We start from the raw sequence: 14,400 nt of genomic DNA, 5'->3' as shown, positions 1-14,400 counted from the left end.
TGAATCAGAATCATTGAGAAGAGATTTTGATGGGATGCATTGCAGAGAAGGCAATAAAAAGGGATTCTGGAAAGAAATGTCAATAAAAAAAATAAAACAATTCTAGAATAACATTCCAAATGTTGGTGAAGAACGGAAGATTAATCATCAATGTGTTTTCCATCTAGTTAAAATGTTGTTTTCTCACTCGAGGAAGCGGTTGGATTTTTATAAGATATTCTCTGCTTGATAGGGGATTCATTCTCAACCCCAATCCCTTGTTCCCCAAGGAATAACCTCACTGCAATGGCAGTTCAAGTACTAGGGAGAGTAGGGGTGTGTGTGTGTGTGCGCGGGGTACAGGGGGTAGTGGCTGACGAGGGAATCTCCCAAGTGCAGGCGTTGAAAACACATTAGAGTGCAACAACCAGTCTCTTGTAATTCAGCCGTGGGAAAAGGTAACCCAAGACGAGACGGAGAATGTTGTTTGTAGACAGCTACTAATCAGTCACTCTGTGTCTCACACCTCTGACCTCCCTAACTGTGAGAAGGAGGAGGAGGAGAGCTGGATAGAGAGATAAGGACATTTTGAAAAGCAGCGAGAGAGCGTGAGAGAGAATGAAAGAGTACGTCATAAGATCTGAGGAAATCATTCTCTTATTAGAAACTGGGTGGTGAATGAATACCGATTGGCTGACAGCAGTGGTATATCAGACCATATACCACGGGTATGACAAAACATTTATTTTTTTACTGCTGTAAATACATTAGTAACCAGTTTATAATAGACAAAATAAAGATTAGCTCCCAGTCGGTCGAAAAGACAGATAAACCAACTGTAATGTGTTATTACTCATTGGAATGTAGACCTTATGAAAATATAACTAATTGGAATAACGTTCTCCGTGCACGCCACAGTTATTCAATTACCATGTCTAGCAGCCATGAAATCATTTCAAGATCTCCATTGGAGAAACAAATAGAATTGGGACATAACAAGAAAGAGATGGGGCACCCGTAACAGATAGCAAAGGGACCTATTGCTTTCAGAGAAATTAAAGTCAAACTGGATTTTCTATTAGGCTTTGAAAAAACAGCCAGTCTCCCCCTCTGTGCCTGTGGAGGATTAAAACAGAAGATTCTTACAAGACAACACTGAGCACTACCTTCCCTACAGAGTAGAACACGCTCCCTATAACAGCAGCTGAGTGGATGGCAGAGAAAGAGCATCTATGCATGAAATTATACGACTGTAGAATAGTCGCTTGAATGTGAGAGAATATGAAATGAGAGGAAGAGTCGGCTACTCACTGAGAAGAATTTGCTACAACAGGAGCACACAGCGAATGACAGAAAAATATAATTTCGGTATGAAATGACAGCCTCCTACTTGATACCTCTTGAAATGGAAATAATAAACAGAAAGGCTCATTATCATATTTGAAATCCTATCTGAATAAGAGGTGGGAAACGCCTTGCCTGGCTGAACAAACAGTCCACATTTGAATCCCACTAATTAAAAACCTGAAATGCATCCAAACCCAGCAGCCCAGTCAATTTGACTAGCCAGCCCTTTTCTCCTTGGATTTTGTGCAAATGAATTTTGAAGTGATTTTACCCAATTTGTTTACATAATATGATCCACTATAAATCATCAACAGCTGCACGTTCCCTTTCCTAGTTTCGGGAGGACGTGCCGAAACTGTTTAACGGTAACCGATGGTGGACACTGACACAGGAGGTGTGGGATGTTCCCCTGCCCGGTAAAAGACGTTATTCAGAGTTTCCGGTGTGCTCAGTTCATACCGGTTGATTGCCTCTCATAAGGGCTCGCTTTCCACACAGCCAAGTTATTAAGCGGATCAGCAACCGCATTCGTCAATGTTATCCACACTTGAAACCGTAATCGCTTTTAAGAGACGCTGTGATGTTGGTTGCAGCAAACGACTTGCAGTCTTTCAACCTCATCACCAAAGTCTATGAAAAACTCCACCACAATAAAGCGTGCATTTCTGGATGACAAACTATGATGGATAAAAATCTATCATAAAGGTTGTTTTGCCTTATACACAGCAGTCTGACACAGTGACCCATAATTTGTTCTTGAAGTCTCAAGCAAGTCTACAGTGTAAGCAATATAGTCTCTTCTTCAACAGACACAAATCAGATAGCCTACAGGTAACTATGCAGTGAGACACTTGGCAACACAAGATGCCCACAACTGCATATGTAATAGCCTGATGCATAATACATAAGCGGACCAAGGGAAATATTTGGAATAGGAAACAGAACAGCTACAACCTAACCTAAAAGTATTGATTAAAAAAAACTCACTATAACCTGGAAATGGGAGGTTATATTCTATGCAAAAATGGGAGGAAAAGTCCCATATTCTGAATGTCTGGTTTTGCATCCTCCATAAACACATCAAAAAACAAAGTATCTAGTCTAATCATTCGTTTTGATGTTAAAGCACTCTATGTGGGTAAATAATGTAGCATTGTAGCCTATTGGTTAATATGCCGTGATGCAAAGGAACACACTGCTCACACCGTCAGTGTGACACGCAAGTGCAGTTAATTGATGGGCAGATAACGCGGTGACCCAGCCTTTCAACAACGGGCGTAATCCATGGTAAAGGAATTAATGCTCGTTGCTCAAATATTATAGTGGGAAAATGTGAAGCTACGACAGCAAACCTCACGTGTAATTATTATGCAATAGGCCTATACATAAAACCCAATGTATTTCATAAGCAATATTGATTTATTCTGTTGCCGACCTCCCTGTACCCTGAATGTCATAACAATGAAAACGGATGTGCTCAGTATGAATCTCAGTCATTCTAAAATATGAATCAAATCGGCTATGATATGAGCCCCGCATAATTTCCCTGCTGTTCCCCGTTCAACCTCTGCAGTACCTGCCCATTCAATCTGCTGATGTATACAGCGGCGAGTCATTTTCGGCCATTCAATTCGCAACGAGCAGAAAATTATTTCCCAGGCGCTTGGTCAATATGTCAATAATGCAACGATATGACATCAAGATTGTTCGGCATGATGATGCATACAGACGTAGAAAGCCTACTCACTTTATAGAAAATCATCTTTAAAGTGCCGTAGAAACCCATGTTTGGTAATCCGGCTGTGGGTTCCTATTCCTTCACTGCGAATCGTTGAATCCCCAATATGTCAGAGTGGTAGAATCGCAGCGCAAAGGGGAGCAGGGCTGGGTGCTCGCGGGTAGATCCGTGACAATCTCTGATGTGGACATGCTCGAGCACGTCACCGAACGGGCGTGCGTGCTTGACGGTAGGTGTAGTAGATTTCTCGGTATGGAATTAGCTCCGTCCGTGCCACACTGATTGATTTTTCTCAGTAACGATTCAAATACAGAACTATGGAGCTAGTAGGCTCTCACTACGGATTGCCCCACAGGACTGCACGAGCAAGGATAATGAGCAAGGAGAGAGATGATAAAAAAGGGGAAGTTGCAACTCGGGCGAAAGGGGAGGAGTGGCTAGGGGAGAAAGGGGAGGGCCATGCCCTCTTCAGAGCCTTCACAACGCTAGTTTCTGCGTAGAGCTCGGATTACATTTTCCCCGGCAGTGAGGAGGCGAATGGTGCAGTCCAACAATAAACAGTATGCGCAGCGCATCAATTATTGGTGCGAATACACAGCAGCCAGGAAGGAAAAGGGAGGAGGAAATCACGGATGTGACTAGATGGAGTACAGCTACGACGGGACGTGACTTTTCCTAGCAGGTTGAGAGAGGTTTTTCACTAACCTTAACCTAATTCCCCTAACCTGCCATGTTAATTATTCCAACCTGCTGTGTAGTAAATTCTCCTAACCTGCTATGAAAAAGTCACTTTCCGATCATAGCTGTATACAACCGAGTCAACCCCCTCACTTGTTGCAGTCCACACACACCCCATGGTATGGCAGCAGTGGCACTGCTAATGTTCTTTCCCCATCACTGGGCAGGAGGTATTTATCACAACTTGTTTTAAATAGGATATTCTGTATAATCAGTGCTCTGCTTAGGGCAGTCAGACAAATTACATCCCGAAAAGTGAGAAACTAATATAAATATTAGAGGGAGAATATGATATTGAATAAACAAAAAAATGTAGTTAATATTTCAGTCCATGCATAATAAACACATAACATTCATCTATTATATTCCACACTTCATTCAGCCCGGGGATAAAGAGACATCCATTATTCTCTAGTCGGCAGCGGTACACAATATGCACTTCAGGTGCAGCACCTGATTTACACCTAATTCCTTTTCAATATGGGCAAAAACAATGATGGGCCTTAGTTATCAAAACTAGAACATAGGTGATGGCTTCACAACTGGGAAAGGGCTATCACATGCAAATTATACTGCTGTCGAGGGGAAATAAAAACAACTCTAAACTACTGGTTTGGGTCCAAAACAAAACAAAGTCACAGCTGAACAAACTAATCAATAATAATGGTTGAGGTGAACACACACTGTTAAAAGAAAATACTTTATAGTATTTGTCACCTCCAAGGTAAGAGGGAAGCTTTTCACAGGGCTATCCAGCTATCTGGTAAACAAATCCTGCACTGGCAGGTAGCTAGCTCGGCTATTGTTATTCAAATAATGCCTTGTGTAGAAAATAAACACACATGAAAAGCCCTTTCGCTTACGTTGATCAATTTGGACAAATGGGAAACTAGTCTGGGGATCTTGCATTAGGTCTGCAAACACCTGCAACTAGCCTGCAACTAGCCTGCAACTAGCCTGCAACTAGCCTGCAACTAGCCTGCAAACTAGCCTGCAAACTAGCCTGCAAACTAGCCTCCATAGGGGCCGATTCATAAAAAGGCTGTTGCAGTGCTCATATTTCCTATTGAGAGTGTCATTGGCAACATGGGAGGTGCGTTGTTTTATTATCTCTTTAAGACATCTGTCAGCACACTACCGGTGAAGCAAACATACGGTCACATTCTAGAAATCCAGCTTTGTGCTTTGAAGCCTTAGTGTCAGTCGAGGTTGAGTGATTAAAAAAACCCATCCATTTCCCTCTCATCAACACCTTGGAGATTCCCTAAAAACACACCACATCGATTCAGCTACGACCGGAAGTTATTTTTTCATAGCAGGTTAGGAGAACTTACGCAGCAGGTTAAGAGAATTAGGTTAAGGTTAGGAAAAGGGGTTTTGTTATACTTTAGTTTTTATCCTGTGATGTTTGTGTAGTAAATGTTTGTTTTTATTTTCATTCTTCTTTATCAATGTTTTTTCCTGTGAAGCGCGTTGCAATGCATTCCTGTCTGAAATGTGCTATATAAATAAAGCCGGATTATGATTTGATTAGGGTTAGCAAAAATACTCTCCTAAACTGCTACGAAAAGTCACTTCCACGAGGGTTCCCGAGTGGCACAGCGGTCTAAGGCACTGCATCTCAGTGCTAGAGGCATCTCTACAGACCCTGGTTTGATTCCAGGCTGTAATCACAACCGGCTGGGATTGGGAGTCCCATAGGGTGACGCACAATTGGCCTAGCATCGCCGGGTTAGGGTTTGGCCGGGGTAGGACGTCATTGTAAATAACAATTTGTTCTTAACCGACTTGCCTAGTTAAATAAAAAAATCCAGCCGTAGATGTATTTAAGTGGCATGTTTTTTTAGGGAGCCTCTAAACTTTTCAACCAAGATCCCGACACACTGGGCGTAAATATATATATATTGATTGCAATTGTTCCCGAATGAGTGAGCGTTCATGTGCAAAGCATTAGCATTTCAATTGTTATAATTATCAACTGTAGTGACTTCTCAGGTGACCCCCACTCCCCCTTTTGTCTAACAAGCTGCCATACCGGTTTAGCCCACTAGGGCACATTCTCCTATCATTTATTGTAACCATATTTACTTTGTTTATGCATTTCTGTGAATTACTTAGTTGGATGACTCATAGTGAAGACTGGGTTCGTGCAGGTAACCAACAATTTACTAATTACAGAGAATATTTGATAAAAACTATAAGTCTTCAGTTTAATGATGCCAAAGACAACACATGTATGACACAAACTACTTTTAAAGGGGACAATTGAGGCCTTTGAGAGAGACCTGCTCCCCATGTAATCTAGTGTTGGAGGGGTTAAAGGTGGCCAGGTGCAGTATAACTGAGATAGTCTGGAGCTCTCCCTGCACTGGAAATCTTTCCTCATTTGTTTTTGTTGCCACAGCAACACCAAGCAGCACACCGAGATGGTGTGTGTGTGTGTGTTGGATCCTCTTGAGAACAACCCCCTCGCTGCCCAACCTTAACACAGTACGTTGGAATGTGTGGAACGTGAGAGCGGTGGCGCCCCAGCCTTTGAAGAGTCTGTGACCTCTGTTGCGCCCCTTCTGCCGCTCGGTAAAGCATTAACATCCAGCGGCGCTAGGCTCTTACCCCACAAAACCTCTTAAAAACCCTCTAGACATTGGGCTTCCACAAAACAGGTGTCTTCCGAAGTACACTCATATCTCAGCCTTGTCCGTGTTTTGTCTTCCCGTCTTTAAGTGATAGACACCTGTGAGAGAGACTGACAGATCTCTCGCTCTATAGATATATAAATATATCTAGATATAGATCTATCCATATATCTATATAGAGCGTGATATATAGAGAGAGAGGAGCGAGAGCGAGAAGGCTATGATGAATGGTTCTCGGTGTTGGAATATATATTGGGAACTAGAATGGAGAATGTAGTAAAATTACTATCTTGTAACAGCGCAGTGGTATGTCTGGAGGGCAAATGCAAATGCTCTATTCCCTTTATGTCTCTCCTCTCTCTCTCTCGTATGGAGCTTCCTACGCAAACTGTAGGCTACAGCATGTGGATGTATGGATTTCTATGGCAGTGTTTCAGCCAACAGAATAGAAATTAGCTTATGAGTTTTCAGGAAAAATTGACTGTTTTTTTAATGTACGTGATACTGCAGTATTTAAAAAGAAAAAGGAACTGCAAAACTGATTCAACGGAATTCATAATTCTTCATGAAGTTTCATTAAATAAAGGGTAGAAAGTGAAAAGTGAAGGGACTTAACCCTTAACCCTCTACAGGTGGATTAGATGGACTTAGACATTGAGCTTTTCAAAGGCAACAGATAGCCAGGGTATTTTCCCACCTCAAGCTGTAGGAGAATGGCCTCCTTGATCAAATGTTTCAACGTGGGGCCTTGTTGAACTTGAAGCAGCAAATACGTCTTGGGCAGTGGTGCGTCGCTGAATAACCGCCGTGTCATTGTCCTGGCGGTGACAAAATAGGGGACCGTGGGCGGGGGGGCCTTCGATCTCAATGGACGCTCACCGAGAGAGCAATAGCAGGGTGCAATTCCAACCAGACAGATGACATGCGATCGACGGACGGCGACGGGGAGAGGTGTGACAAATAGAACTTTGGTCCATCAGTGCAGCATTCCATTCTGGGGAATTATTCTGAATAATGACATCTGCCTGTGGCTGCTTGGGGCCATTAGCATAACAGCCTTTAGCCACCCACGCGACTGCAACCCCCGAGAGTCCAGGCCTCTATTGGGGTCAGGTCAACGAGGAAATTAAAGTGAGGAGGGTTGACATCTCCTATTGTGACATCACGAGAGTTCCATGGGAAAGATATGGACAGAACAGAGGATAGAAGGGCAATGTCCATTACTGCCAATCACACGCTGTTAAGAGTCAAATAGTAACTTAACCTGGACCCAAGGTTGTTCTCAGGCTTGATATCTGGCAGGCTGAAAGTCTGGGAAGCCCATCGGAAATTCCAGAGAGACCAATAGTCTCCACTACAGTGAGTTTTGGAGAGGAGAAAGTGTACAAAACTCTGCACTATGGAGAACAAAAGTTTAATGACAAAGACAACCTACTGACTAGGGTGCGTGCACGCACATACACACACAATAAAGCCCAAGACACCAGGGGCGACTGGGTGTGCTATGGACCCGTGATAATAACACCATAAATTACTGTGACAAAACTAATATCGAGCTTTATTAGTTGTTTATCCACCATCAGGATCTAAAATTGGACTTTCTATTTCCCTGCTGAAAGCCATTGAAGGTCAGGCTTCACAATACCACCACGAGGCATTCCCACTTCCTGGAAGGAATACTTAATAAGTAAATAAGAAATCAAACCGCTGACTAAAGACTTTGATATTTTTCTGCCCCGGGGTTCAAGTGAGAAGAGAGACGTCGGACGTCACTGTGACATTTATCTAACCAACTGTGCCTCTTTCTGGATTACAACCGAGAGAAACGGAACTAAACCCCTGGCTGACAAAAAGGTCACCTGGATTATTTTCCTAATCGAAAGAAACCAGCGCTTTATCTATTAGCAGGAAGTAGGGAGCAGGCTCGTGTTTAACTTCCAGCAGCACTGTTGGGAAAAAGTATATCTGGGTGGTGGGCTCCTGTAGTTTCTCAGTGGATGGGGAGCTAGAGGCTTCTTCCTGACACCCCAACTGGAGCTTCTGGGGTGGGCCAGGCACGGCACCTCCCAGCTATGGAGGTCCGGCCAGATCTGAGAACAGCAACCATCGCTTACCTCGTATTTTCCCACTGCCTACTGATATAATATATCGCTGATCTGTGACCTGCCTTTAGAGAGGGACTTCAAATGAAAATGGGGGAAGAGGAAGCTGTTGACCTTGTCGAGTAGTGCGAATAAATCAGACAGCAGGAAGTGTTGTGTCCTTTATGGATGGGTTGAATTAACCCTTTGGCACTGAACTACAGAGAAGCTGACACACACACACACAAGAACGATAAGCACACATACAGAGTTAGAAAGCAAAACACGAGTGCTCCCTCTTGGATTCTTCAAAGCCAGTCTTGACCTTTACCCATAGTCAATTAATACAGAGATGTTCTGCTAGCTACGAACGGCAGCTATAAACAAGATCAGTCAGAGCATGACTTATGTACCAGACAGCCACGCAGGAAAACAATGTCAGGGGTTGATATGTTTCTGGGAGCATTTATAGAACATCATTATATGATTTAGCTGCAGGCCTGTACCATGAACAGCGAACTTAATAACACTGACAATAACGCAGTTAACGTGAATATTACCCCTCTGTCCCATCCCTACTGTTGCAGTTTAGCATGTTTTGCATTTACCTCATCAATATTCCACATGGACATGAACACGGAGAGAAGAGGGTTACAGAACTGGCAGCCGTAAGCCAGGTGAAACTTGGCCTGCGCAACATTTACAGAGGAACGGATAAACCCCCTTTAATTATTCAAAAGTGCCACTCCACAGCCCAGATTAGGCAGAACGAGCCAAATTGCAAAAAAGCAGCGGTGGTTTGCTGGCTGTTGGCTCTGGGTGTCTGGATGAGCTAGTTGGAGGAGGAGGAGGAGGAGTGTGAGGAGCCCAACTGTGTCTGGGTTACCTTGGACCTTCCTGGGTCTCTGGGTTCTGCCCAGTGCTCAATAGGGGACCATAGCTCCACCTCCTTTTTTCACATTACACATTTTTCAGATCTCAACCTCTCCTAACCACAGTCCCACAACACCCCACCTCTCCCAACACAGGAACAGGCCTCTCTGGGGAACTATTGCCCTCTCCTAATAGGATCAGAAAGAGCAGGCTATTCAATCCAGACCTCTGCAAATTACAGATAAGAAGCAGGAAGCCAGACTCTGTTGCGCTCCATCTTTCTGTTGTCAACATGGGGGAATAGGCATGTATATTGGTCACCCCCCCACCACCAAGGCATTTACCTTCCTTTGGAGAATAATTTATAAAGCCAGGAACTCAGCATGTAGTAAAATGCCATGGGAGAATGCAGATGGGCTGGCCATGTCCATATTATCAAGCTTCAGCATCTCAATAAACGGTGACCTTTAAATGCAGAGTGGTGTGTGGGTGTGAAGCACTTTGCCAAGATGTGGGACTGTTCATTGAGTTATGAATGCGTGGCCGTGGCTCTGTACATCCGGAGCGCACACAACACACACACACTGCGTCTCTCCCACCCACACTCGCGCTTCAGCAGAAGACAGACGTCACTTTCTCCTTTAAAAATAACTCCAAATTACAGCCCTGCTGCTCCCCTAACAATAGGCATTCTCCTAGACCCTGCACTGGAAGGGGCAAGCCAGGGAAGAAGAGGAGGAGGAAGAGGAGATGCTGCCAGGGTAAAGGAATCTCACTAGAACCCACAGCATGTTTCTCATGTACAGTTTTCTAGAAAACGCCACACACTCTTTTCAACTACACCCTACTGGAGCCAACTCCATACTTGAAAACATCCCTCTCAAAAGGAGAAGGTAACTATACAGGGTCCAAACCGGAGCTAAATCTATTCTCTGAGATGTCATTTGAGTGGATGGAGCAGCTGGCAACTTTGAGCTTGGGGTCTCAGAAAAGCTTGAGAGTGGGATAGTTTTCTCCAGAGCAGAGGAAGAAAGCTTTTGAGTTCTAGGTCTGAGGCTAGCGGAGAAGACACGAAACTAAACGAGGATGGAGAAGCAAATTGGAGCGTAGGGTGAGGTAGCCGGTGTTTGGTTTTTTTACGTCTTTTTGAAGATTACAGCGTGATGAATCAGGAAGACAGGTGAGCCTGAAGGACGGTGTAACATGGAAGGAATGCAGGTGGAGGATCCAGGAACGTCTTGACGTGTTTAGCTGAGCTACGACCAACAACAACAACTCTTTGTACCAGAAAGCACATTGTACTAGCAGTCCTGAAACATTGCTCCATTTCAATACCGTTGTTCTCCCATACTTGACAGTTTACCTACCCAATGTCCTAAATGCCATCTCCACAGCAACCAGCTACAAATAGAGGAGCAAGTCACAAACTATGGTCTCATGATAAGGAGGAGGTCAATATGAAAAAGGCGGCGGCCATTTTTAACCTCTGTCCAATTACTAGAGACTCGGGGGACAACGCTTGATCTTGTTTAGATGTTGGCCATTGGCTTAGCCTTTGAAAAGTACAGGCTCTTTGTCTAAATGGACTTTGAGGGATTAGACTTATCTATAACAGGCTAACAGCAGGAGTGAGTGATAGTGTTGTGATGGAGTCAGGCGGTAAAAATGCTGCCACACACACGTTGCCATGTCTTGTGTTCAAAGTGAAAGAGACATAAATGGAATTTGTTTTGGGTGGTTTGTCAGTGGAATGTGACTGACGCAACTCAACAGCAATGCAACCTGGTCCGAGTAGTTGAGGAATGCCCATAACCACAGCCATGTCTGAAATATTCTCCTCCACTCCTGAGTATGCAAGTACAGTATATTAACATGACAGTGTATGCTTGTGTAAATAAGCATGTGTGTGTTTGTCAGCCAGTGAGAGGGTGTGTGTGTTGGTGAGAGTTTATGCATGAATGCATGTGTGTGTGTACTGGAGCTGAACCTGAAGCAGTAATCTGCTAGTGTGTGTGTACGTGTGAACGTTTGGTGGGTTTTAACACATGCTCCCTGATAGCGGAATCCTGCCGTCTTTCTGCATGACTGGCTGAGCCAGCAGTGGTGTGGAAGAGCGTCCTCCCGTTCTGGGAACACACTCGTCACACTTCCTCGGTTAACCCGGTTAGCATCACCACACATGAATGCAGAAACACACACACACTCGGTGGTCTGCCCTTCAGGTGCGTCACTCCCTTACACAGTATGCAATCCTCCCTTTTTCCACACGTCTCAGACTCAGGTAGTCACCATATCCCCTGAGGAGAAGCTAGGTCGAACCCAAATACATCTCTATGTTGAGAACACCCGGGTCTGTATCCATGCTGCTTGTAGCCAAGTGGTTAGAAAGGTGAGTCAGCAGCCGCGGGCTGCCAGTTTGAATCCCGGGTTTGATAGGAAAAATCTGGCGGGAAGTCTCCAGCATCTTCGCTTGCCCTTGCGCCCAGTGTGGAAGTCTCCAGCATCTTCGCTTGCCTTTGTGCCCTTCCGCCCAGTGTGGAAGTCTCCAGCATCTTCGCTTGCCTTTGTGCCCTTACGCCCAGTGTGGAAGCCTCCAGCATCTTCGCTTGCCTTTGTGCCCTTGCGCCCAGTGTGGAAGCCTCCAGCATCTTCGCTTGCCTTTGTGCCCTTGCGCCCAGTGTGGAAGTCTCCAGCATCTTCGCTTGCCTTTGTGCCCTTGCGCCCAGTGTGGAAGTCTCCAGCATCTTCGCTTGCCTTTGTGCCCTTACACCCAGTGTGGAAGTCTCCAGCATCTTCGCTTGCCTTTGTGCCCCTGCGGCCAGGGTGGAAGTCTCCAGTATCTTCGCTTGCCTTTGTGCCCTTACGCCCAGTGCGGAAGTCTCCAGCATCTTCGCTTGCCTTTGTGCCCTTACGCCCAGTGTGGAAGTCTCCAGCATCTTCGCTTGCCTTTGTGCCCTTGCGCCCAGTGTGGAAGCCTCCAGCATCTTCGCTTGCCTTTGTGCCCCTGCGGCCAGTGTGGAAGTCTCCAGCATCTTCGCTTGCCTTTGTGCCCTTGCGCCCAGTGTGGAAGTCTCCAGCATCTTCGCTTGCCTTTGTGCCCTTGCGCCCAGTGTGGAAGTCTCCAGCATCTTCGCTTGCCTTTGTGCCCTTGCGCCCAGTGTGGAAGTCTCCAGCATCTTCGCTTGCCTTTGTGCCCTTACGCCCAGTGTGGAAGTCTCCAGCATCTTCGCTTGCCTTTGTGCCCCTGCGCCCAGTGTGGAAGTCTCCAGCATCTTCGCTTGCCTTTGTGCCCTTGCGCCCAGTGTGGAAGTCTCCAGCATCTTCGCTTGCCTTTGTGCCCTTGCGCCCAGTGTGGAAGTCTCCAGCATCTTCGCTTGCCTTTGTGCCCTTGCGCCCAGGGTGGAAGCCTCCAGCATCTTCGCTTGCCTTTGTGCCCTTACACCCAGTGTGGAAGCCTCCAGCATCTTCGCTTGCCTTTGTGCCCTTGCGCCCAGTGTGGAAGCCTCCAGCATCTTCGCTTGCCTTTGTGCCCTTGCGCCCAGTGTGGAAGTCTCCAGCATCTTCGCTTGCCTTTGTGCCCTTGCGCCCAGTGTGGAAGTCTCCAGCATCTTCGCTTGCCTTTGTGCCCCTGCGCCCAGTGTGGAAGTCTCCAGCATCTTCGCTTGCCTTTGTGCCCCTGCGCCCAGTGTGGAAGTCTCCAGCATCTTCGCTTGCCTTTCTCACCAAATGCTGCACGGGTCTTTGTTAGGGGTTGGGTTAAAAGCAGAAGTCAAATTTCTTACTGAGTAATAGTGATGTTAATCATATTTAGAGTGGCCGGCCAGACCTCACAGGTATTTCACCACCTCCACTATCCATCCTCTGCCCTGCCGCTGCAGTGCCTCAGCTAACACTCTGCTAGAGTATTCCAGCCCGCCCAGAGTATTCCAGCCCGCCCAGAGTATTCCAGCCCGCCCAGAGTATTCCAGCCCGCCCGGCACTAAAGTACAGCTATAATGTTACAGTGCGACAGTCCCTATGCTCCAAACACTTACCTCCTTAATGGACAAATAATAGTGTGATAGTGTTTCAGTTTGGTTCAAATTGCCCAGAGAGGGTTGTGTGGCTTCCAAAATTTTAATGGATTAATTTCATAAACAGATACATTGTACAAGCACAACAAACACTGGTCCATCGTTTAGGCTGCATGAGCTGAGGCGTGTGTGTGTGGTGACTTGGTTGACTCAACAGCCTGAGGCAAACAGAGTGACACTAGGGGAGGAAGTGTGTGTAAACAGCAGCGTTGACACGGCTCAATGACCTGCCGTGTGTCATGGGACTCTCCTCATGTAACATGTTTAAGTCTACAGAGAGGAGGGGTTAGATTAGGGAGGACAGAAGGTTACAGTGAACGTACGACATATTGGTTTTAATACGAGGAAGCAGAAATTACACACACGTGAGGCTACACAAATATCTAGGTAAGTGTGTTGGTTGGGAAATAAACTGTCGGTAAATGTGTGTGTGGGGAAATAAAATGGTTGAGCATTGTGTGTCTATACAGAAATGGTTGAGTAGGCTATATGTGCAGTGAAACAGTTTCCTTTCTTTGAGTGGTACCAGTGAGGCCGCTTGTATAGGAGAAGGGCAAGTGCTCTACAGTCCTATTAACCAACTGAACAGACAGTTGAGGGAAGGGAGAGACTGAGGCCTTGAGAGAGGTGTGGTGCTGGGATTCAGAGTGCTAGATGTGAGAGTAGAGGGTCAGAGTTAGGGCTGTTACGGTGACTATGCTTCTCCAAAACGGCATTCCTAATATTAAGAACATTGCTTTGCAACAGGATTATAGTAGGCTTGTCACGATACCAACATTTGACAAAACACAATACCAGGCCAAGTATCACGATGCCCATTTAGTATCGGGATACCAATGTGGGAAAAAATAAAATAATAATAAGTGGCTTAGCATCCTGTTTGGCCCGGTTTGGTTTGTGAAATGATATAAAATGTGTGTAAATCCTGATAGAAA

At 45.5% G+C, this 14,400-nt stretch overlaps 1 protein-coding gene across 8 annotated transcripts in view; it reads right to left on the bottom strand.

Annotated features, from left to right (window-relative positions):
- The window catches only part of LOC109878625 (F-box/WD repeat-containing protein 7), a 187,445-nt gene that overhangs the window by 31,271 nt on the left and 141,774 nt on the right, over positions 1 to 14,400 (bottom strand). For 2 of the 8 annotated variants that reach the window (XM_031837859.1, XM_031837860.1), the window contains exon 1: positions 3,074 to 3,443. The exons of the other annotated variants lie outside the window; for them this stretch is intronic. In XM_031837859.1, coding sequence (XP_031693719.1) covers positions 3,074 to 3,112 — 39 coding nt within the window. In that variant the 5' untranslated portion in view covers positions 3,113 to 3,443. Of the gene's footprint in view, positions 1 to 3,073; positions 3,444 to 14,400 lie in introns of those variants that run through there. 8 annotated transcript variants of the gene reach the window in all.

The sequence above is a fragment of the Oncorhynchus kisutch genome, linkage group LG12 (genome assembly GCF_002021735.2).
Source record: "Oncorhynchus kisutch isolate 150728-3 linkage group LG12, Okis_V2, whole genome shotgun sequence".
Taxonomy (NCBI): domain Eukaryota; kingdom Metazoa; phylum Chordata; class Actinopteri; order Salmoniformes; family Salmonidae; genus Oncorhynchus; species Oncorhynchus kisutch.
This window is presented reverse-complemented; position numbering and strand designations above follow the sequence as displayed.